Source organism: Chaetodon auriga, chromosome 2, assembly GCF_051107435.1.
Source record: "Chaetodon auriga isolate fChaAug3 chromosome 2, fChaAug3.hap1, whole genome shotgun sequence".
Lineage (NCBI taxonomy): Eukaryota > Metazoa > Chordata > Actinopteri > Chaetodontiformes > Chaetodontidae > Chaetodon > Chaetodon auriga.
Window position 1 is genome coordinate 19,726,165 of NC_135075.1, and position 24,362 is coordinate 19,750,526.

Sequence of the window (24,362 nt, forward strand, 5' to 3'; positions counted from 1 at the left end):
AGGACTACCTAGAGAGAGAAGTCCTGAGTTCTGATAAACTCCACTTCACGTGGGTCTCCTAATATTGAACTGTAGATTCAATGCAAATATACTTTATTATTAGTAAAAAAAGAGTCATGGCTTTTGTGCCGTAGCTCCAATAGATGCATCAATACAGGACTGCCCTGGTAATAAGCTGCTCATTAAGTTGTAAGTTGTGTGTCCTCATCCTGCTGAAGAGGCCGTTTAATCAAAGAGGACCAAAGAGGTCTGTTTGTACAACATGCACATGCTACAATCAGACTAAAGGTCAAAATGCAAGGTAGAATTGAAATTGCTGCATGTCTACTGAGGCATTGATTTTTCACCTGATGCCCTTATCTTTGGAGATAAATTGATTTTTACATCATTAGCTAATGTGTATGAAAAGCCCTCTGAAATGCAGCACTTAAGTTTTAATGTAGTAGTAACACCAAAATATCTTGTCTGACTGCTGTCTTAAATAGTTTAAAAGTATGTAACTGATATATTTCGATTACATTTGAAGTATTAATCATTGCCTAAGATGAGCTAACCCGTGTAATTTTTTTTTATACTTGAATGCACCTGTAACTTATTGACACATGATTGACTGGCTGGCCTAGTCCAGATGCTTCTATTTTCAAATGCATTTTTTATCTTAAAAAGATACTATTCTAAGATTGGTGATGTATTTTTCAACAATCAGCATTATGAAAGCTTCATACATTAGACATACAGAGCATGTATAATTTCAAAGCAAGAGCCTACATTGAAAATGTCTTTATCACTCTATTGCATATAAAAAAAAACAAAACAAAGCAATGCTTGCAAACAATACAACAGACTGATAATATTAGCATTATGTGGTATAATGATTAAGTTATATTGAGATACCGGCTTAACCTAAGTTTTCCTACAATCAACATAACACTGGAAATAACACCAAAACTTTTTGTCTTTTAAATGGCCAAAAAGAGCTTTAAGCTAACTGTTAGCAAAGTTATGCACCATGCTAGCTATTGTCCACAATGCTACTCCCACCATCCATCAGCTATTGTTCAGGGTTTCTGGTGTTTTAAATGTTCTTTGACAAAGAGCAGTTATTTAAAAAAGATTTGTGGCGATAATGAGACGATAAATAGTCAGCTTGGCACATGAGAAAGACAGCAACAACCGTTAATATGTTAGCTAAAGTAACTAGTTAGTAGGCTAGGCCATCGTCATTAGCCTCTTTCGACTAATTCTTCTTGACAAATCCACCTCACAAATTAATATAAATTCATTAAAGGGAGTTAAATACAAATGCAATGTTGCTAGTTAGCTTTTTGACAACAGACCACCTTAGCTCTGTTTCTGCATCAATCACTTGACCATTCGACCATTCATTCAGACTATTCTGCTGCTTGTGCTTGTGGCATGTTTGTTTTTTTTGTTTTTTTTTCTTTTTGGAATAAAGCCCCCCAAGCTGTTTGGCTCCTTCAGCTTACAGCCTGTTGAGGTGTAAATTTATGGAGATAGAACAGGCAGTAAGTGCTGTGCTTATCTAACAGTATTTACAAAATGTCTGCCACAGTGTGCCAAAAAGCAAAGTCAGGAAAAATGGAAGGGAAACGTACCTACTTACCAATACACAGCTAGGGGATATTTCCCTTCCTGTCCCATTCAAATTATCTAAAAGGATAACTGTTTCTCTTGACATTAATTTAACCGGCCTCTGGGAAAAAGCTCTTCTTTACGCTGGTTATTAGTCAGTCAGTACTGACAGAGCCACGGCCACAAATCTGCAGTCACTAATAATCTGGTCTCCTGGGAGCAGGCACAAGGCCTCTGTTTACTTAGAGACTCCTCACAGAGACAGGGGAATATTAAGCATATTATTAAAATACTTATCATAAAAACTGGGCAACAAAACCAGCGTATAATAACTTGGTCAGTGGCTCCTAATTTATGATGCCAATGAACGTCTTCCAACTGTTAGTAAGAGCTGTTTGTTTCTCTACATAGACATGGCCTGCACAGACAAGCCCAAACAAACAAATTCTCCAAACTAAACAACATTCAATGTATTTCATTGCAAAACAGCTTGTAAGGGGGTTTCAGATCTGACCCAACTATAGACAGGAAGACATCTCTTCTCAATGCCTTCAAAAGGTCGAGGCTACACACAAAAACTACTTAAAAAGTTTGGAAAAGATCCCTTTTTTATTACAAAGGTTAATTTTCTGGATCAACTAATTGCTCAACTAACGGTTTCAGCTCTAGTCATGATTGAAAAGGAGCTAGAACTACTTTAGATCAAGGAAAGAACATAGCCATCATTAAAAAGATGTCAACAAACGATAAATGCATTAATTTTTCTTGTGAGGGCAGTTGCATTTGAATCCCAAAACCAATTCGAACACATACTTTCAACACAATAACCAAGTTTTGAACTTGTAAAACTATACCATCCTATTTTGGAAGTTGCAAGGTTACACATTTTACCTTGGAGTTGTTGCTGTATCATCCCTCTTGGGCTGAAAATGCCATTGGTCTGGTGTGACAACAGCTGAGAGGTACAAGACATCAGGACAAGGGAACCAGGAGGACCTTATAAAGTCAACATGACACTGCCGCCGGCTGTAATAAGGTCAGATCTCAGCCAGAGAGCGTGGAAACGTGACCCGCAGCTGAGAACCATAATGCCACCAATAATTCCTAATCACTGCAAGTCAAACCTCCAGCACAAATCACAAGCACCCTTTACACCGATCTGACCGGTTTGCTGTTTATAGCCAGTGTTTTTTGAATAACCTTTAACAATGATAGCCTCATTCCCAAATCTCAGTTCTACTGTAAACTCGGTCAGCGGAAACGAGGAACAGTACTGAAGGTAACACTTTTTTTCCCACCCATCGTGTATAATTAGACAACAGAATATAGAAACAGAGAATGCACGTGCTTGTAAATGTGTGTGTGTGTGTGTGTGTGTGTGTGTGTGTGAGATGCTGACGGAGATCTGCAAGGCTCCACCTCCCCACCTGCTCTCACTGTGTACTCCTCTCTCCACTAGCAGGGGAGATTTTTTTCTTTTTTAGCGCATGCATGAATGCAAGCGAACAGACGTACAGAAACTTAACACTTTTGTCCACATTCATTTCAAGTTGTTGTCATCATACGCAAAACGTGTCAAGAAAAACAAGGCGTTTTCTGCTGTGCAACCACAGGAAACCAAACAACCCCAACAGACATATGGTGCATTTTTTTGTTAGAAATTAAACTGAGCTGCTGCAATAAGAATTACTAATTGAAATCATGTTTATAGCCCCGCTACTTCTGTGAAGCCGCTTCAAATGTTGGTACTTGTTGGCTAATCAGCTACGCTTTGAAATACCAACCAGTTAAAGCTGCAGTTTAAAGCTCGAGCTTTGACTGCAGGGCAACTGGGTGACATTCACCATCAGCCCCTGCTCGTCAGAGAACTGTGCGTCAACCTACAGGCAAGCCAACAAAACCCTCCACTTTGAGTCATATCAAAAAGTCAACAGTCCGAAAGACTCTCCTCTGATGGGTATTTATGCAAAATAGGTGGTGAATATCCTCACTGGTACTTGGGCAGAAACTGCAGAGTGCATCCTCAACAGATAGAGAGATAAAGAATGTGAGAGCAAAAAGAGGGAGTGGGAGAGATGTAGACAGATATAGAGAGCAAAGGAAAGAGAGCAGATGCGGCCTTTGGGCTGAAACTGCTGAATCACCACGTCTCTTCTCATTACTTCATCACGTCATGAACCCGGAGCACTTTCTCTGGAGCCAGGCACAGAGAGACCGTCATGATAAAAGGCAGCACAGAGGAGAGAGACACAGGAAAACACACAGAGAGAGGGTGAGACGAACAGGAAAGAGAAAGCGATGACGGGAGATTCCCCGATCGTGTCCTTCTATCTTCCTCAATCCTCCCCTCTGTGCCAGCATCACCTTGAAAGGCCCTGGAGGACACTGTCTCTTCCCTCACCCACCTCAATGGGCTCGGGTCTGTTACATAAGGACTACATCAAACACACACATACACACACACACACACTCACAAACACACACTCACATTCTGAACTGCCTGCAAAAAACATTCACTCTTTCATCTCGCAGCGTTATTGCCAGACTCCCATTGTGGTCTCATTTTGTGGCACAGTCGAAAAAAAAAAAAAGCCATCATAGTACGATAGTCGACATTTGAGAGCTCAGAGAGCAAGCTGTGAGACGAAGAGCGAGTCACGATACCTGTGGTCGCTTACAAACTGCCAGCTATTTCAGAAGGAGATGCCAGCGTTATTCAGAGTTACAGCGTGTCTGTAACTGCATGTCTGCTTTCCCTGAATTAGCAAAGCATGCCTAATGCACATTTACATTTGCTAATTTTGCATTTTTTACATTACAAGATTCCTGCTGTTAACAGTCACTCGTTACATTATGCTTGTTAGAGAAGGTTTGTGTTGCCAAAAATGAAAACCCCTGTGCACATGTTGGTTATATTATCCAGAGCTGTACGTCTACCTTTGAAAGTATTGACCCTACCATCACTGAATAGCCTAATCTACAGCCAATAATTAATTAATTAATAGCCCATAATCTGTAACTCTGCAGGCTAATAACGAGAAGTAAACATAAAATCAAGAGGGTACTGGGGCTCAATGCATATAGCCTAACGTGTTCATACAATGTGATATTTTTTTGCAGTTCAACTGCATTGAAAGACCTTGAATTATCTGAAGCACATGACAGTAAATGTTCTGTCAGTAAGTGTTGTGGAGCTCTGCTTCGCTTGCAGGTGCTTCTTCAGATTTGAAGTAGAGCTCTTTGCAGCTGACAGACACTCATCACCCAGGCACAAGTTGTATTTCACTGCAATGTTCTTGTCCCTTTCGCCCACAAATTTTAAATAATGTGAATACTTCCATGACGTAAAGACTGTCCTCTCCGCCATATTGCTAGCTTGGACACACGTGGACACTGGCACAACCGCAGGATTGGATACCTTCCATTATTGCACAGCCACGCCCAGGAAGTAGAAAGAAAAATGTGAATGTATCAGGGATTGTTTTTATTAGATTCTTAGACAACAAGTTTCCTGGTACTCGGTGGTATTATGGTAAGCTGGGATCGATTCAAAGAAACTCCTCAGATACCAAACGTGCTCCAAATTTAAAAATAAACACACATTTCACGAGGAGCTGTTAAGAGTTTCTAAATCATGTGAGGAAGTCAGAGTAGCAGTTTGCCCAGCGGCTTTGGAATTAACTCCCAATTGAAGTCCTACTACAAGGAGACTGAATGCACTTAGGGGACGAATGTGTCAGCCAAATGAATGTAACGTGCTGTAAACTAACAGTTCTAACGACTGCCTCCGATTGATGGCATCTTAAATCTCAGAAATCCGATGTGTGGTCATTTCGCACAAGCTTTGTGATTTCATTCAAAGTGAAATGAGGACCTAAAGTTTCATGGTGAGGAGTCATCTGAAGTCTGGCTTCAAAATCTATTTTTATGTGTCGAGTGTGTCCTCTCATTCCTGATCAATCAGAACGAAGCCTTAATGTGGAGCTCATACAAAATCTCGACAGGGAGACTTTCCAGTGTGACTTTTTGTTTTTCAAGTTATTATTACTGAGAGCCTCGCGTCCCACTCTTTGCTGAGTGGAAAATCAATAACATTTAGTGGAATGCTTCTCTGGCCCAGATGCTTTAAGGGAAGCTCTGCCTGCTCTGTCCCAGAGAAATAACATTAATATTTATGCTGAGTTCCCTGGGTGAAATATTGCTCACAAACAAAATTCTTCTGGAAATAGTGCCTGTGAAGTTGCACATTCATTCATTCACATTTCTTAAATGTTAAATGAAACCACTTACCTGGCGTCATAGGAGCTGCGCTCTCCCTGCAACAAACTCGCATTTGCATCTTAGGAACTTTGTTGATTGCGTACCACCAGACAGACACATTTTGTGGACATTTTGCAAAAACCCAAAAATGTATTTCTACATTGCCGATGTACAGTGGTGGAATGTAACATTTGGAGAGTACGTTCAGGCAAATACTGCTCTTAAGTACAAAAGTTGTTTACTTCTACTCAGAGGGGAAGCATTATACTTTTTCCCCCGCTGTGTTTATCTGACAGCTTTAGTTACCAGTTACTTAACGATTTTTGCGTATAAAACATATGAAGAGTTGATAAAATATGATGTTTTGTCATAAAATACCCAAAGGTGTGTACAAGTACAGCTTTATTAGTAGAATACCTGAAAATTAACTGGCAGCTATTTATTATTATTTTAATCAATTAAAGGTTTTGTGCGTTTTTTAATTATCTGGTGATATATTTGGAAATTATTTGGTGGTATTAGCACTTTACTTCAGAAAAGGATTGGAATACTTCCTCCACCACTGCACATCTATACATTACACTTTACAGCATTCACTGCAGTCACTGCAAACGCCCACTATCTTTTTCATGCTTGTTGTCACAAAAGTAATGTAATCATATCCCCTCTTTGTAAAACCACAGTGCATCATGCAAGCCAAACCACATCATTAGTGGAGGTTACAAATTACTTAAAATGATTGTCACAGGGCCACGAGAGGCACCAACAACAGCAGGCTACAGTGATTTCTAAGGACAACAATATAGCTGTGAAAGGCAGGTTGGAAAACCCAAACCTCTCTTAAGCTGTTTTCACTGAGATTTGACAGGTTACAATTCAGATGATCAGTCTGAAAACATATTTTGTGAAAGCAGAACTGCATTAAGTCAAGGCATGCATTCAAGTGGCTCTTTTCTGAATGTAGGCTGCAGTGTCTCACATTCAGACATCACCACATCACGATGGTGGCAGCCATTCAATCATAAGCCACCAAAAACGCTCACAGCAAGAGATACAGGATTACCATAATGTAGAGCCGCCATTCACATTCAGTCAGTACAGTATCGTGGAAACTCAGCACTCATGCATGCATCCACACATGCATAATACATGGTTTCAGAGATAATCCTGTGCTGACTGCATTTGAAATCATGTCCACTGCTCTAAACAGTAAAAATAATTCAGTCCATTTTATTCTCCAGTGTCTGTAACTCAGACTTTACTGAATCAATGCTACATGGCACCGGCTTATTTCAAAACAGATGCCGGTCATACACATAGTGTTATGGATAGACAGTATTATGGATTGAAATACTGCACAAAACCTATTTAGAGAGAACTGGAATCTGTGCCAAAATGGGTAATAGTGACAATGCATTTAGTTGCATTTGCATTTTACATTTTGCAGACACTTAAATCTCAGGTTCAGACACCTAAAATGGCAAAACCCCAAGGAGTGATGTATTCACACACTTCCTGGGCAATAAAGCATGTTTATTTAATGAACTAGAATCAGAAATGTATTTTTCTGATGTGTCTTTGCAATTCTTAAGATGCATTTCCATGCAAAGTTGACAAAACATTTGCAACTCAAAGCCCACTTGCTCGCTTGTTCTGGAGCTTTTGACCATATAACAGATGGGATTTGTTGAGTTGTCACTGACCTCTAGACTCTAAAGTAGTGCCAATGGGGCTCAGACACAAGGGTCTAGAGCCTGAGCCCTTTTGGGACTTCTCATCCTTGCTGGCTTAAAAGCTTGCCACATTATTCTTGACCTTGGAAAAAGCAACGATCTCAACTCAAGGTCCACTTACTCACTTGTTCTGCTACGTTTTTGACCATAGCAGAGGGTGTTTGTCTGCAACAGTGAACACGCTCAGTTTTATGTGGGATACCACACAATAATTGCCATCTGACAACACTCCAGCACGTCCATTAAATAGAAAAGGTCAAAAGTGTCTCAAGCGGCCGCCACTTTATCACATAGCCATCCAATCCAAGGCTGACAAGATGAAACTACATAGAGATAATAACAGCAATGAATGGCTGTAAAATCCATCATCAGCATCCACATAGAAAACTTTTACGGTCGGAAAATGTGATTTGTAGGACCGGAGAGCAGCAAGTGGGGTAGCAACATTAATACACAGCCTAGGGCTTAAATTTCACTTGTAGACTGTGTTTTATCGAGTGCTACGTGCTCTTGCATGAGTTTATCACATAAAGATGATATCCTGTTGGCCAACTTGTGCTGTCAAGGAATGGAAATACTAATGGTTCTCTGGCACACACATACACACACACATTAGTGTAAACATGCACACACAAAACGTCAAAAAGGCTCATATAAACACACAAAAGCAGAGGCAGGTGACAGTGCTGGGTGGTGAGATGTGTGAATCCAAAGCCCAGAGAAAAGCTGCCCTGTCTGTTTAGATTAATAGGACTGTTTCTATTTTGGGAGCAGCTTCAATGAGAGAGGAGAAGACAGTTTAATATGAAGCCTTAGAACACAAACAGAAAACACTGAATAGGCAAAAGGATGTAAGAACCCATTTCACGTCAAATTAAATTCAATCGTAATTACACTGGTCAGTCAGCATTAGGCCAGATATATTTCAAATAAACACTAAATCACGCTCCTCCTGGCTGACTATAAACCAAACATTTTTTACACCAAATCTGGAGAGTATCCCAAGAACTCAGGAATAGCGTGCCAGTTAGCACAACCACCATCAACTTCCCACTAGTCAGTTGGACAAAACTCAACCAATCATTAAAGTCACTTGGATCTGAACACTTACCACTCGTGCTGTGGCTCATCGATGATCAACAGGATCTTGAACTTCTTGGAGAGGGAGGGAGAGGGAGCTGACTGCTCCACAAACCCGGCGGCGGACGCAGCCGTCTGTTTGACCGCGTTAGTGATGGAGCTGAAGGAGCTGAAGAAGCCAGAGGAGCCACCAGAAGAGGAGGAGGAGGATGACTGGGCCTGTTGAGGCTGCTGAGCCAGCTGGTTTGGACGCCGCTCCTGAGCTGCGGGGGAGCTGGCTGGCACCTGGGACGGTGCTGGAGCTTTGGTTGGGGACTGGGCAGGGGCGGGTGCCGTGGCTGGGGTTGCACCCTGCTGGGAAGGGGAGGTGGCAGTGGGGGGAGCAGTTGGGTCAGGCCTCTGGAGGTCTGTCATGTAGCCGTTGGGCAGGTTGGACATGAAGCTGCTGTCCGAGAGACGGCGCCGGAGGAAGTTCATGATTGCGGCTGAAAGGTCGGTCTCTCAGTCGGTCGGTGAGTTGTGTCTCTTGATTTCTTGGCTGCCAATGGAGTGAAAGCAGAGACGGGCAGAGATGGGCACAGAGAGATCAGAGGTTAGATGAATGACAGAGAGCAGATCAGTCCAAGTGATCGAGGCGGTGGGTGAAGGAGAGCTGCTCCTGTGTTGGAAGAATGGAAAGCAGGAAGGAGGGAAAGGACGGATGAAGCAATGGGTACAGCTCTGGTCCAGTCTTCAAGAGACAGCTCTCCAAAGCTCAGCTAAGCCAGCAAAACAGCGAGTGAGTGTATGTGGTTGGTCCTCCTCCTGAGCCTCACACCTCCTCACAAATGCGCGTGTGTGATGTGTGAGAGTGTGTGTCTGAGAGAGAGAGGTGTGGTGTCGCCCCCTTTGGTGAGGTGCCGGTGCTCTCCCCCCTCTACTCTGCCTTCCTGCCTCCCGAGCTGCTGCAAGCCGAATGTGCTCAAGAGATGCTGCTCCCTCCGCTTATCTCACCCTTTCACTCCCTCACGCTCCCTCCCTTTTGCTCTCGCTCACTCGCTCACTCGGCACGCCGTCTCCCCCTCCCCCTGCCTCGCCTCCTCCTCCTCCTCCTCCTCTCTCCTGTCATCATCCTCCTACATCACAGGCTACGTGTGTGTGTCGTGCTGCAGCCTTGTAGCGCGGCGTGCCGTGTGCAACCACTGGAAGGGGTTTCCTGCGAGCGTGCATAAGGTGGAGTTCACAGATGGAAACACCATCCACCCTGCTCTGCAAGCCCCACCTCCTTCTCCCTTCATCCTTCCATCCATCCATCTTTTCTACCCTCCTCCTCCTCGACCTGTCTTCTCTTCATCCCTCCACTGCAGGCTCATGCATGCGACTGTGCTGATGCATTTTCTAGAGGATTCACTCTCGTGGAACTGAATGTACCAATGTTTTGACATTAAAAGCATGGGCGTCCAGGGCTGGTTTGTAATCTAACCTGCTCCAGTGGAGAAGCCCAGGTAGAGGTCAGGAGGAGCAGAGATTCATTACTCTCTCAAACGAATCCTGCCACTGGAACGTGTTGCTCTTCACTGATGTGTCCTGTTCTGCAGCCAGTGAAAGCAGCGCTGACCAAGGGCAGCCAGGCTTGAGGAGACCCTGCAGTGATCAGTATGATTTTAGATGCATTTTTCATCATCCTTTGATAACCTGTAATAGGGGTCTGAAATAAAGGGCAGTATCGCATCAGCATGTAAACTGCCTCTGTATAGCCATCAAATCAACAGTTTTGGCGAGCCTTGATTTCCTAGCAGACCACTCAAAAAGAATAACTCTAACACATATTCTCCTTTCATTTACAGAGTCAATAAGCATCTGTGTTACAGCTTATTCCTAAACAAACATCTCCTCCCCACAGTATGCCTGGCTTCATTATGCATTCACTATTTCAGGGCATGAGTAGAGCACGATTCCTAAATGCCATCAGCAGAGGCAGGCTGCGTCTGCACTGTTTTGCTGCTCTTGGTTTTACTTCAAAAAAACAGCCAGAAGATGACAGGACAAAGAGGGAGAAAAAAGATTATTCAAGCGGGAGGAAAATCCCACACTCGTCTGAACCACGCTCCCTGCGATCGAACACTGCGGTAGAAGAAAATAGAGACCTACAGTTCTTCCATCTTTACTTCAGTAGGCATTTATTCCTTAAAGGATGCTCAAGGTTATCAGATTTGACTGTTCGTTCAGCATCAAGCACTGAGATTTCTGGAAACAAACAGCTTTCAGTGCACGTTTGATTCACACTGATGCTATCTCAATTTATGGAAAGGTACTCCTTGACCTTCGTGCCATTGAGGGGCTGCTTTTCAGCCTCACTCGACACCACTCATCTGGCATATCTCTTTTGAACATCAGCTATTTTTGAGTGACTCATAATGGGTTTTTTTTACACTTAAGAAATTGTTCCCAATGAGACTGTACGGTATAAATTACCGCTCAATATCGCACCATATTCAGCCACCAGCTCTGACCTTTTATTCACCCTTTAGGTTTTAAACAGTTGCACATCGTACTGTGTTGTTAAATCTATTACGACCAATGCCTTTAGGGTGCATCTAAATTTATATGATGTGCAGCATGTCAGAAAATCTGCTGATTACAGAAGAATACTGAACCCACTTTACTTGCCATTAAAAAAAATGGCATGTCCAGAAGAAATATGTCAGCACATAGACTGTACTTTGGATACAAGAAGCACTGTGGTCAAGGCGAATACAGTGTTGGGAAAATAATCCCAAAATCGACCTGTGATAAGTCCTCAAAAGAGATTGTTTTGCATAACATGCAGGATGCACATTTGTAGCAAGTCACGATGAGTCAAGTCCAAGGGTGGGGGGGGGGGGGGGGGGGGGGGGGGCTGTGTTTAGTCGACCAGAAGAGAGCCAGAGTGAGTCACAGAGCTGCAGTGTGAACTGTAGCGACATCCTAAGCTCATCCTGGCCTACATGTTTCATGACACACATACACATTTTGCAAACGCCATTATATAATACGTGTGTGTGTATGAAATTATGCAGACGACGGAGTCAAGGATTAAACAGCAGCAATTTGTGCATTAGAAAGAGTCCTACCATTTAAAAGAACACACTCCAGCATTTGTGGAATAAGTAATTTGCTTTAACCATCATGTCCTTTGAAAAAACATGTATCCTGACTGAAAAGGGTTATGGCCCCCCAACATGTTTCATGTGTGTGCGTGTTGTTAAGTATGAGAGTATGATATGATATGATCAGCATCGTGCTGCTGCGCTGGAGGAAACACAGTAAGGATACGCGAACAGCAGATCCACAATGCCAGGAGCATCATTCATCTATCAACACACACATACGTGCACACACACTGCAAGCACAGACTCAAAAACACATATGCATACACACACATCCTTGCACACGTACACAGACACACACACACACAGACACACACACACACACACACACACACACACACACACACACACACACACACACACACACACACACTGGCATGTACACAAAAACACAGATGCTGATATACAAACACAGCCAGCGCTGCTGCATCCAGCCCTCTCTCTGTTTGAAGTGTCATCACCGTTAAGGCCAGCATGCATGCACACACAAAATTTTGAATGAAGATGTGGGCAATTTTATTCATTATTTTTGCCCCAATGAATGAAACTGATCATTCATTCAATAATAAAAAGAGACGATGAATTTTAGAATATAAAACACTACCTTCATTGGAGGATATTTACATGTTTCATGATTTTTACTGTTGATATGTGTGTGCATGGGTGGCTGTGTTTGTGTGTGAGTGTGTGTGTGTATCTGCTTGTGCCTGCGAGGTGTGCACGGTCATAGTTAAATGCTGCTTTGGGGGATTTGCTGCAGATATCTGAACGTGTGTGGGTGAATATGCCAGAGTAAAACCTCACGCGGCTTCACTGGCTCAATTTCGATAATCCATGAAAAATCTTAACCATTGAGCTCTGTGAACATCTGGCATCCATGGTAGGTGCTCGTGACATGATGTAAGACATGCTACAGCTCCAGTAGGGCATGCATAGAGTTGCAGATTCCAAAATTTTACTGAATTATCATGTTCAATTAAATCTCAACTCAATCCAAGATGATGAATGGCTTTTTAATGAATAGATGTAATGGGACAGTGAATACTGAAGCATAAAAGTGAATAAGTAGAAGTTTGCCTTGCAGGGAGTGATGTCGTTCGCACTGGCAGGTTAATTGGAAACACAGGGGGCTCAACCCAGGAAACTAGAGGGTTATTATGGGGCTATGCTCTTATAAAGATGTCCTGTCTTTACACAAGGTCTTACAATGGTAGACCTTCACAGGAGTCACTTCACTGTGCCTCCTGCATAAGACATGAGCCTTGACGCCATGACTCAGAAACAAACAGCGTAGATTAAAATGTCTATCCTTGCCTTTGAAAGCACTTTGGGGGAACAGTGTAGACGCAGTCGTGCTATTATAAACGATCGGTGTCTGAATGAACTTTAACAGTGCTGTGTGGATGGATGGAGCTACAAGATTAAAACACCCACACACGACTCAGATATCTGCAGCAAATCCCCCAAAACACCATTTAACCAGGCCTGTGTGTGTGACACACACACACACACACATGCAGACACACAGAAAAACGTACTCGCTGAAGATGCTGATATTCTTGCGTTGGGGCCTAGTCGTACTGTATATTTTTAGGCACAACGCAAAATTCAAGATTCAAAACTGCCATGGCAACAAGTAGAAGAGAAGTTGGCTTGGGAAGCACAACAATAAAAGCACTACAGTAATGATGTACTGATGAGCAGTTCATAACACAAGCAAAGAAAGGCAGATGCAAAGATTTAGCAACATGTGCATGCATTATTACCATTTCTAACACAGCATTAAACAATATTATATGAAAGCAGAATATCTACTGACCCTGTCACCAACAACAGTGACTCAGCAGGGATTGGGGAGTAACCATAATAACTTTTGAGTAGTCCTACAGGTGGATGCTGGGGTGGAGGTGAGGCTTATGAAATGAGCAGCAGCAGTTACAGCAAAGCTTTCAGCAGGCAAGACAGCGAGCAGAGCGTTGAAGGCTTCAATATAACCGCATATTACACAGGGTTTGTTGGGTGTACGACACCATCAAAACCAGATGAACACTAAAGCATTACACTCTCTTACTGTATGTAATAACATTTACTCACCCACCCACCGTTCGACGGATTTATCACTATGTGCTTTAAAATGCCGCCAGCGCATTTCACAATTAAGAAAACTTGCGTCCTGACTGTTCTCCAGTCAACGATGAATAAATTAACTGATTACAGAGAACGGCACATATGGAAAACAACGTGGTGAACAGACTTCTTAGAGTACAGTATTAAGAATTTTAACCAACAATTTGTAGTAGCAGTCCCTTCCAACCCTCCATTACACCTTTTACATGTGACACCACAATGGCAAGGACTGCAACCCCATTCAAAAAAGCTGGGATGCTGCGTAAAATATAAACATAACAGAATGTGATTATTTGATAATCCTTTCTGACATATGCTATTCCTGAAGTCCTGGTCAAGGTTAAGATTTGGGTTAGACTGTCAATGTCCTAACAAGGATAGCTGTGGAAATGAGTGTGTGTGTGTGTGTGCGTGTGTCTGTGTGTGTGTGTGTGTGTGTGTGTGTGTGTGTGTGTGTGTGTGTGTGTGTGTTCTAAAAACAACTAATGAACGAATGTACCTGCAACAATCCAGCATGAAATCACATATTGATTTTAGGGCAATTTCTATGAAGTGCCCTCATCACTGCACCACTAAAACACCCACTGTTTACCTACGTTATGTTTTAATCCATAACATTTAAGCATTTGTACTATTACAAATCAAGTGAAACTAAAATTGTTAGTACCCCGAAGCGCCCTGTTAATATTGACATCATCAGTCAGTGTGTCTTTTTACCTCAAATGTGTGTTTTAGCTCAGCTTCCACTTGCCTCTGACTCCAATATTATGTAAATGATGAACTTATTCCCTGCTCTGTGACACTGTAACCCTTCAGTGGAGTAAGATAAAAGTGGTTGCATCTGTTTGTCTCTTCTTGGTGGGGGGCGCGGGGGGGGGGGGGCTGGAGCAGCTGTGCATCTACAGTGTGTTTGTGTGCTTAATGGTGCATTTTCTTTTGATGTTCCTTCACAAGGCATGGGCAGCAATGGCAATCTCCATGGCAACAGGCGTGCAAAAGCTGAAAAGATTCTCCTAGCTAGTGCGTGTGTGTGTGTGTGCATGTTTGGATCCGTGTTTTTACTCACACGCGCGGGATATGTGTGTGTGTGCAAGCTGGATATTACTATCAGGCGAGCTGCTGCCATGATCGGTATTCCTCTCCGTGCAGTTTTATTATAATGTGCTTGCTGTAGCCCATGTGAAATAAGAGACTGACAGATATTTAGATTTCAACAGCAACACTTAACTCCAGGCTGGACTGCAGTCTGGGTCTTTGCCAGTCAACCTATCACAGCTGTAGATGTTCAAATTAATTGTTCCTGCAGGCGGCCACTCAAAGTCAAGGAGCCGTACTGTAAGCTGTAAATCATGTGCCATTTTCAGACTGATACACAGGATAGAAACATTGCTCGAATCAATTCAAATTGGAAAATCAATGTGCAATCACCACAAACATCGATTCACTTTAATTAGTTGTTCTCGTTCCAGACAAAAAGTTCCAAAGACAGCCTTCGCTTTCGTTCTGATCACTTCAGCCATTTTCACACTGGCCCACACAGACACAGTGAGGAAAGATTGAGGTGTGATGGAAGGATTCTCGCTCTGGTTTCTTCCTTTGTGCCTTTTTTCCTGTCTGTTTGCTTGAAACCAGTTTATTGTTGCTTCATAAGCTCTACAACAGTCGACGAGCAGTGGACCCTGCTTTAAAGACTAGAAAGGTGTGAAATAAATAATAATATTCTTCTTCTTTGCCTCACTTGATGGATTGAGCCACTACCCCCTGTGCCTAAATCATTAGCAACACTGAACATAAATATTTCAGTCCTTAATTTTCATGTACAATTGTCTATAATGTGTATCCTCCTCAACGTGGCTATAATTTACATTTTTCTAATAACAATGTGCCAAATGACAAAATGAAAACAAGTCGACGATGCAAAAGCAGTCGCTCATATCCGATGAACCAACAGAGAAACATCACCCAAATCTGTGCCTCCTCTCAGTTTTATGGAGCTCTATAACGAGTTTCAGCTCATTGTTTAGCCAACAACTGTTGGTCATTCTCACCACTCTCATAACATCATATTAGGCTGCAGCAGGCAGCTGTTTGCAATGACAAAAAGACACTGTACACACCCTGTTCAGCCCTAACCAGCAGACAGACACAGCTGGTGACTAGCTGGTGAACATAGTGGAGCATTTAGAAGATAAAGAGGCAGATATTTCACTCAGGAGCTGGTGGAGACCAAAAAGAAGACTAAGAGAGAGTGGATATTGGACCAAAAACAAAACTCCAAATAACGATGATGTCAACTTAAAAGGTTAGGATATCTCAATGTTTTGCAGGTCTGAAAATACACTTAAGGTAAAATATAGTGTTGTTCATTAAGATGAACCCACAGAGAATTATCACCCAATTCTGCAGTCAACCTCAGCTCTATGGAAGACTTTACTGTCTTTCAGCTACTTGTTTTGGATTCATGGCCTGCAGCTTTACTCTAATTGAGGCCTTTTCAATCTTGTTTTAACCTGCTATGTGGTCCCTGCCCAGCACCGAATAGCTGACACACAAAGTAAGCGACAAGCAGTCACTAAAGCCTCAAACATAGTCAAGAAGACTCCGATATTTGCCTCAGGAGTTAGTGGAGAGTAAATCAGAACTAACACCACCAACAGGTTACTTCATGAAAACCACTGAACCTGCTCTGAAATCATAGGTGAACAAGAGCTGTTTTTTTACCTTGGAAACACGTAACAGAATGAATCCTGTGGGTATGATTTTATAGATTTCAAAGAAAGCAACACTGATAATAAAACAGGCAGAAAGAAATGCTGGAGGCTGGCAGAAGGCATTTACGGACTAATGAACATCTCTGGGGCCATGATCACAAGCATTAATTCATTAATTCATCGTATATGATGCAGGATAGGATGAACAAGTGCAAAAATACCTTTTTACTCCTCCTGGCACTTCACTGTTCCTGAATTAAGGCACAGAGAGAGTGAGCTTGTTAGTCAGGATTTAGTGACCTTATCAATATTCATCTGGCTGAAAAGATGGCTCACGGCAATTACAGAGAAGATAATATTTGAACAATCCCATCATGAGCAGCAGACATATCGCTAATTGTCATGAATCAACATTCAATATTAATTCATTCAAATAGATGTGGGCATGGAGCAAATGAGACTAGTGACTAATGCAGGGTGAAGACTGACGATGGCCTCCCCAGCCATTTTGGCTTTTACTGCTGCAGTATTTTAACATGAATCTCACAGTCATGGTTAAATTTAGCTGCCAAAAACAGGAAAATGTGGTCTCTTTTCATGTCAGGTTTAAATGCAGTATTTGCTTTGCTCTCACGGGTGTTGTTCAAGCAGAAAACACTGCTGCAAAAGGTGAAGGTCTGGATCCTGTCTGGCCCCAGGATGATTCAATTCTCATAGATTTTACAAGATGTGTAATGCAATATGAAAATTAAACAAATCTGATTGAGTGATGAGCCCTGACTTTTGAATACATCATGTAAGCTAAACATGTCAGTGTGTATTCAAATACTATCACAATTACCATTTAAAAACTTAAAATATGAATGCAGTGAGGCAAAATAGAGGGAAATAAACATGTTTTTTCAGTATTGAGGAAATTTCCAGGGATTTTAAATGAAGTCAAAGGTCTGTGTGTCTTGATGATAACTTCATATATATATATATTTTTTAATAATTTCTCATTTGATAGCACTGTCATACTGTATTAAACAGCAGATACTTGCTGTTGCAGGTACAGCACACACACACACACACACACACACACACACACACACACACACACACACTCACACACACACACACACACACACCTATCCATACAAATCACGATTACCTCATTGCTACCTCGCTAAACTTGGTCGAAAAACACCCTCTGCTGGCTGAACTTAGAGCTGTTAAAATGTTTTTTTTTTTCCCCCCCAGGTGTTAAAATGCAGCATTGTGTTGCTCAACTTACATTTCAAGAATGTGTTCAGTCATACTGGCAGCTTTATGAAAATTTCCTCCCGCAGTCGTCCTTCTTTAGCCTTTCACCGGTAGTTTAACGGCTGACATTGCTTACATTCTATCTCTGACTTCATTTCCCGTGAGCCTCCAGCAGCGCATTCCGTGACGTACATTTTAATCGACTGTCAAGCACACAGCTGACACAAACTGACCTGATGGACGTAGTTGAACGTTAAAACTGATCAATTTGGTGCTATTCAGAGGCCGTTGTCGTGTTTAGTGGCATTGAGACCCTCAGTTTGAAATGTATCTCTCACTTTATGGGGGCGTAACGTCCTTTTATACGTTACTTAGTCGGTTAACCCGCTAATAAACTAGCTCGTGTTCCTGGAAAGCTGTCCTAGCTAGTTCAAAATGACTCTTCCAGCTTTGCACAACACCGGTGTGCTTTACAGGCGGATTTTATCACAGTTTCCCCAGGATATCAGTTTAGCTTTTGCCTATGGATCTGGCGTTTTCAAGCAACACGGGACCAACCAAGGTCAAATGGAGGTTAGTGTTACCTGTTCTACGAGTTTCCAGACTCTGTTCCTGTCCTTAAACTTAAAGTCACCTGTACAACATCGTTGCACTGACGCTGCAACGGTCTAGACTGCACACACTTGAGTAAATAAAATCAGACTAATGGTCAATTTTGGACAATAGACCTTTATTAACATGATGTTGTCATATCAACACAATATGATTGCAATAAATATTGCTAAAAAATAATATTGAATTTTCCTCTGATACATACAGAAGAACATGCTGGACTTTGTGATTGCGGTGGATGACCCAGTGACCTGGCACACCATGAATCTGCTGCAGAATCGCAAACACTACTCCATCCTCAAGCTGCTGGGGCCCACGACGATCAGCTCCATACAAAATGAACACGGGGCTTCGGTGTACTACAACACACTGGTGCCTGTGGATGAGAGGGTGAACAGAGTTTTTATGTTTCAGCATCTTTTTCCACACTACACCACATATCCGGCTCTTAAAACTTTATCTAAATATATTTTATTCTTTTCATCTGGATAGACTTAATAAACCTTAACCTTTTCCTCTTCTTCTCAGATCATCAAGTATGGCGTGATTAGTACAGAGTCTCTAATTGATGACCTGATGCACTGGAAGACCATGTATGTTGCTGGACGCCTTCACAAACCAGTCAGTGTCACAATCAGACTGTTTTGAATCAAAAAAATGAACTATATAAATGATTATTTTATTCTGCATTCTTTATTCAATTTATTGTTTTCCTAGCTTTTCACAAAGTTATATAAAATATGTTGAAACAGTGGAATGTATTTTTCAGTCTCGTAGCTCAAATATATATATATATAAAAATGTTTGCATCCATGCTGATGTGCGTGCATGTGTTCCCATGCAGGTGAAGATGCTCGTGCAGAGTGAGAATGCAAAGCTCCGTGCTGCTTTGGTGGCCAACCTGAAGAGCGCCGTGACAGCCTCCTTCCTCATGCTGCCGGAGAGCTTCTCTGAGGAAGACCTCTTCCTGCAGATAGCCGGTCTTTCTTATGCAGGTAACTACCCCACACAACTACACACATTTCTACTTCTTGTTGTTATTATTCAGAGAGAGCAGAGTGAATGATATCCAAGTTAGTGGTTTTCTTTGTAATAATGTGGAGCCTGTGTGGCTCAAAAGCTTTGAATTCTAATCCAGCATGCTGGATGTTATGTATAATCCATTTCTCATCAGCTTTCAGACTTAATTGTTTGGTGTATTAATGAGTCTTAAGTAAATCAGACTGATGATTCTGGAGCTAAAGACGCAGAAGTGAGCTGGCTGATTTGTTCATGTAGCGATGTGAAATTGAAGCAGCTGAATTTAACATTCTGCTTTGTGTTGATCCTACAAATGCCTCCATAGTAAGATTGTGCTAAGACTGAAAGGCAGATATAGTAAATGCGTTACACTAAAGGGAAGACTTTTTGTGTGTGTCTCTGAAGGGGATTTTCGAATGGTGATTGGAGAAGATAAATCTAAGGTTTCCAATATCGTCAAAGACAACATTGAGCACTTCCGGATTCTGTACAGCAACATCCTGCGGGACTGCCCTCAAGTAGTCTACAAACCTCAGCAAGGAAAACTGGAGGTAAAGCACGGAGCACACTCAAAATGCACAGAACACACAACTTTTATTATCTCAATATGAGGGCGACACAACAGTACATTTCGCACTGTTTCTACAGTCTTGCCTGTTAACATGTGAATGGTTGTGGATGAACCGAGTCCCTACTAACTTCACCAAATACCTCTTTAAACCTGATACCTTGAAACTCTTCTGGGAAAATTGTTGTAGAAATATTCCCAAATAAATATAGAGAAGCCATAACTGCCGTAAAATGTGCTAAAAGATGTCCATACGTCTCCTTTTTGTCCATGGCAGAGACAAAGACAGCCTGAGTAGTACAGGGTGTCCTCACAGCCTCGGTAGTAAACTTTAAATGGGGTGTGACTGAACTTGGCACTCTGCCCTGTTTCTTGCTTTTCACGCAGTATTAACAAGTACAACATGAAAAACGTGTGTGTAAATGTCTGTTTACACCCTGAATGGCGTGAATACATACGCCTCGCCATTGTCAGGTTTCATTTTCCCTTTGCTATTATTCGTTAACACCACTCCCTGTCATAGCACAGGGAGGGTACACGCCACACCGTCCTGGAATAACATGTTTATAAGTGGTTAGGAGTGTCTCTTTGTGTGTAACACATTTTGCAGTGAGCAGTTTTTTTGGGAAATTGTGCTCAGTGTGTCCTGCATATGGGAAATACCCCTGTTGTCTTTGCCTGTCATTGGACAGTTCAGTAGGTCACACGGGCCTGAACCTCCTCCAGACTGATGCAGTTAATTCATGCAGCAGGAAGTTTCCCAGTTTAGTGGCCGCGCTAGGAAATGTTTTTTTGAATTCACAACATTGCAAGGCTGCATAAATATCAAGAAACTGCAGTACAGGGATGCCACAGATATGTTTGAGGTGATTTAATTTGTTCATCAGAGAGCAGTGACAAGTTTATTTTTCAACTGTTAATGTCCCTGTCAGGTGTAGAAATTCTTTAAAAACAATCTTTTTAAGGTATTCTCTTCAAAAACAGTTATGTATTTATGTTATATTTATGAATTCTGCCCAACATATTGTCATCACGATGTTAAAATCTCAAATATTGCTATCCTATATCCTATCAGGATATCACACAAACACTATAATACTAAAGGCCTTGTGAAAATCCAGTATCAGTTGGTCTATAATGCGAACCCAAAATGGATTATGAGCCAGTGTCTGATGACATGACATCAGCAACAGGCTCTATATGATATGAATGATGATATGCGTTCATTAACTACATTTACATATAATCTGGGTTCAAAATGTTCAGAATTTTATAGAGATGAATACTATGAATCGTATGTTTACTGTGTCGCAGATGAGAAGGTTCAATACAAAACAAATTGTGTTGCTATTGTGTGGAGCTGCATTAACACAGTTCATTCCTCATAACAGCGTACTACTCAGATGAGACCTGTGGATGTGATGGTCAGTTTGTTTGTATCTCTCTTCATTGATTCTTGTGTTCGTGTGCCTGCAGGTGGACAAAAGCCCAGAGGGCCAGTTTATCCAGCTGATGGCGTTGCCTCGGACCCTGCAGCAAAAGATCACAAAGCTGGTCGATCCCCCGGGGAAAAACCGAGACGTGGAGGAGATCCTGCTGCAGGTTGCTCAGGACCCAGACTGTGGAGCTGTCGTACAGCAAGGTTCGGACTAAACAGTGAGCGGAGGGATGTGCAACAGGGGAGAAGACGTTCTGATGTAGAATATGTAAATATGATAGATGGAAGGAGAACGTCATCGCTTCCACTCACTCAAAGCCGTTATCATGTGGGGTGAATATTACATAAGGTTGGATTATATTAGAAATGAATAACGTGGAATCCAATGAACCAACACTATCAAGACTATAAACAAGTAGTCAGTCAAATAAACATGTGGTCCCATGGCAGCCAAGGCCCCTCAGCTCCAAGACGCATCATCACGCCTGGCTTCATCAAAATCACACCTGTAGTGTAGCAGACAGGGTCCTTGTATTTTCAGATTTTAGGCCAGTAAATGTCCTTTTTAATTGCTGAAATACATCATTCTTCCAAATGCATTCCATCCACTGATACTTTAGGAAAAACTGTGTTAAGTAAAATTGTGGCCTCTAAAGCAGGGTGATGTTATTTTGTGTTTATCTGCCTGTTTTTGTTCCCTCTCAGGTATTTCATCCATTGTGAAATCCTCCAGTATAACACAGAGCATCAAAGGCATTGCTACAGCTGGTAGGCACTCTTTTCTTCTTTGTTGGATATTTTGGCAAAATCCTACGCTGTACATTGTCAGGTCGTGTTAGTGTGGGCTGAAAATGTATGCTTTTGTGGGGTGTTCGGTGCTGGAAGGTGGATTTTGTTACCTTCAGAGAGTCGGGCGAGCTGTCCCATCCCCTCAATATCTTTGTGCTAAGCTAAGCCAGCTAGTCATAGCTTCATATTTACTGCACAGAGGAAATATTGACATTATCGCAACATTAACAGCTGTTTTAATGCAGATGTGGTGTTCTTCTAACGTGGTTGTTAATGGTCAGTGCGCTATGTGTCCGGCTTTCCTCCAGGCTTGTGGAAGACGGTGTCGTACAGCTCCAAGAAACTGATGAAGATGTGGAGGGGTTGGAGGAGGAAGCCGTCTGTCTCACAGATGTCCTGACCCTGTCTGTCTACCAGGAGCCCGTCTTCCTCTATCACTGTCAGCCAGACAGTCGGCGTCCACCCTTTTAGGTTTCACCGTGAAACAAACCGTGGCTGGAACAATCACACATTCACCTCCGGCTGTATCACTGCATAGCCTCTGCGGGTGGGGATTAATTACCAGGTGTATGCCTGTGTTTGAATAGTGTAGAACGGTCTGTACAACTGCCCTTTATCATTCAGTTCATAAAAGTTGTAGAAAAATGGGTGACATTTCACGAGCCTGACTGAATTATGGCTGACATTTAATGGTACTACAGACCGGACCTTTGTGGATAATGACTACAGCGACCGGCTATGTCTAGAGCCACAGCACACGATGAGTGTGAGCACAGCATGCCAAAGGCACCACGTGTGTAATGAAGAAAAGACCTGTGCGTCATCTTTCCTTTGAGTAATGTCAGTGTATCTGTGCATTTTCTGTGTGAATGCAGCTGCCCAGATGAGAGCTGATGCGCAGCCAAGATGCTGAAACAGTCAAGAAATTGAGGGCTTCATTGAGCTCTTCACACACACCCCACCCCCCTCTAACATTGCCAAAGATATCAAATCTCGTGAACTTTCACATTTTAACCATTTTTAATGGTTGTACCATATTGATGTCAGTATTCATAAAATAGATTGTGTTAACTCATTGTTAACATCTCTTTACATCTCTGCCACCTTATTGTTAGGAGCTCATCATATTGGTCTTTGGTTGGTTCTTCACATACATGCTGTACTTCAGTTAAAGGAAATGGGTTTAATAAAGTTTTTGATGAGGTAACTTTGGTTTCTCTGCTTTCAGGAGCATGTTTTTTTAAGCCTCATTTAAAGAATCACTAGAAAGGTTTGCTGGGTCCAATACTGAACATCATAATATCCCCTGGTCTGTTTCACTTCATCTGGGCTGTTTTTATGCCTCTGTGCTGGCGACATCTGTGGCTGCAGGCGTTACTTTTCCGGGCAGTTTGTATGTGCATCCCATTCTTGTGAACGCGACATCTCAGGAACACCTTGAGGGAATTTCACAAACGCTCGCTTGGACTCAAAGATGAACTAATTAGATTTCGATGGTCAAAGGTCACTTCCCACACATGTCTCATAGGATAAAAGGATGAAGTGATGGCATTTTGTATCCCAAAGGTCAACTTCACTGTGACGTCATAATGTTCTGTAAAACACTTTTCTGGCCATTATTGAACACCATAACTCAGGAACAGAAGGAGCCAACGTGACCATATTTCACATTCGACTGAATTGGTGGCACTGATCTGGGGCGTCCACCATGAAACTGTGGTGATTGTACAGATCTTCTGCGCTGCCGGGTTGAAGATTCAAGATTCAAGAGAAGTCAGTGCCGTGATAAAGGTCACTGGTTCTTCATTCCATCATAGTGTAGTCAGACGTTTCCTGGTACTGTCACCTTTTTATTCACCACAACACCATGAGTCATACTTTAAAATGACATGAATCATCTTGAAGTGGACTCACATTACCTCGTACGATGTTTTGTGTGCTCTTCTTTTCCACTGGTCATCTACCAGCCTTTACTGCGTTTTTTATAATCTCTGTGTACTCTGGGACAGTTCGCTGACTGCACATGCTTTCTGTTGGCACTGTTCACGTTTCTCCACA

General features: G+C 42.2%; 2 protein-coding genes across 3 annotated transcripts in view; one reads left to right on the top strand and one right to left on the bottom strand.

Moving 5' to 3' along the window:
* Positions 1-9,716, bottom strand: part of syn2b (synapsin IIb) — an 83,791-nt gene extending 74,075 nt beyond the window's left edge. Inside the window, exon 1 of the mRNA XM_076739520.1 lies at positions 8,698-9,716. Within this exon, the coding sequence (XP_076595635.1) occupies positions 8,698-9,143 (446 nt within the window). The 5' untranslated portion in view covers positions 9,144-9,716. The remainder of the gene's footprint in view (positions 1-8,697) is intronic.
* An 8,337-nt stretch (positions 9,717-18,053) lies between these two features.
* tamm41 (TAM41 mitochondrial translocator assembly and maintenance homolog) lies at positions 18,054-23,511 on the top strand. 2 transcript variants are annotated; one of them, XM_076739781.1, is made up of 8 exons: positions 18,054-18,450; positions 18,697-18,879; positions 19,018-19,110; positions 19,334-19,484; positions 19,915-20,060; positions 21,554-21,719; positions 22,221-22,283; positions 22,613-23,511. In XM_076739781.1, the coding sequence occupies exons 1-8, from the start codon at positions 18,313-18,315 to the stop codon at positions 22,702-22,704; spliced, it is 1,032 nt and encodes a 343-aa protein (XP_076595896.1). In that variant the 5' UTR covers positions 18,054-18,312; the 3' UTR covers positions 22,705-23,511. The 2 variants fall into 2 exon arrangements, with proteins under 2 accessions (XP_076595896.1, XP_076595903.1); XM_076739788.1 differs by lacking the exon at positions 18,054-18,450 and having other exon boundaries at positions 18,847-18,879; positions 19,018-19,082.
* Positions 23,512-24,362: the final 851 nt, after the last annotated feature.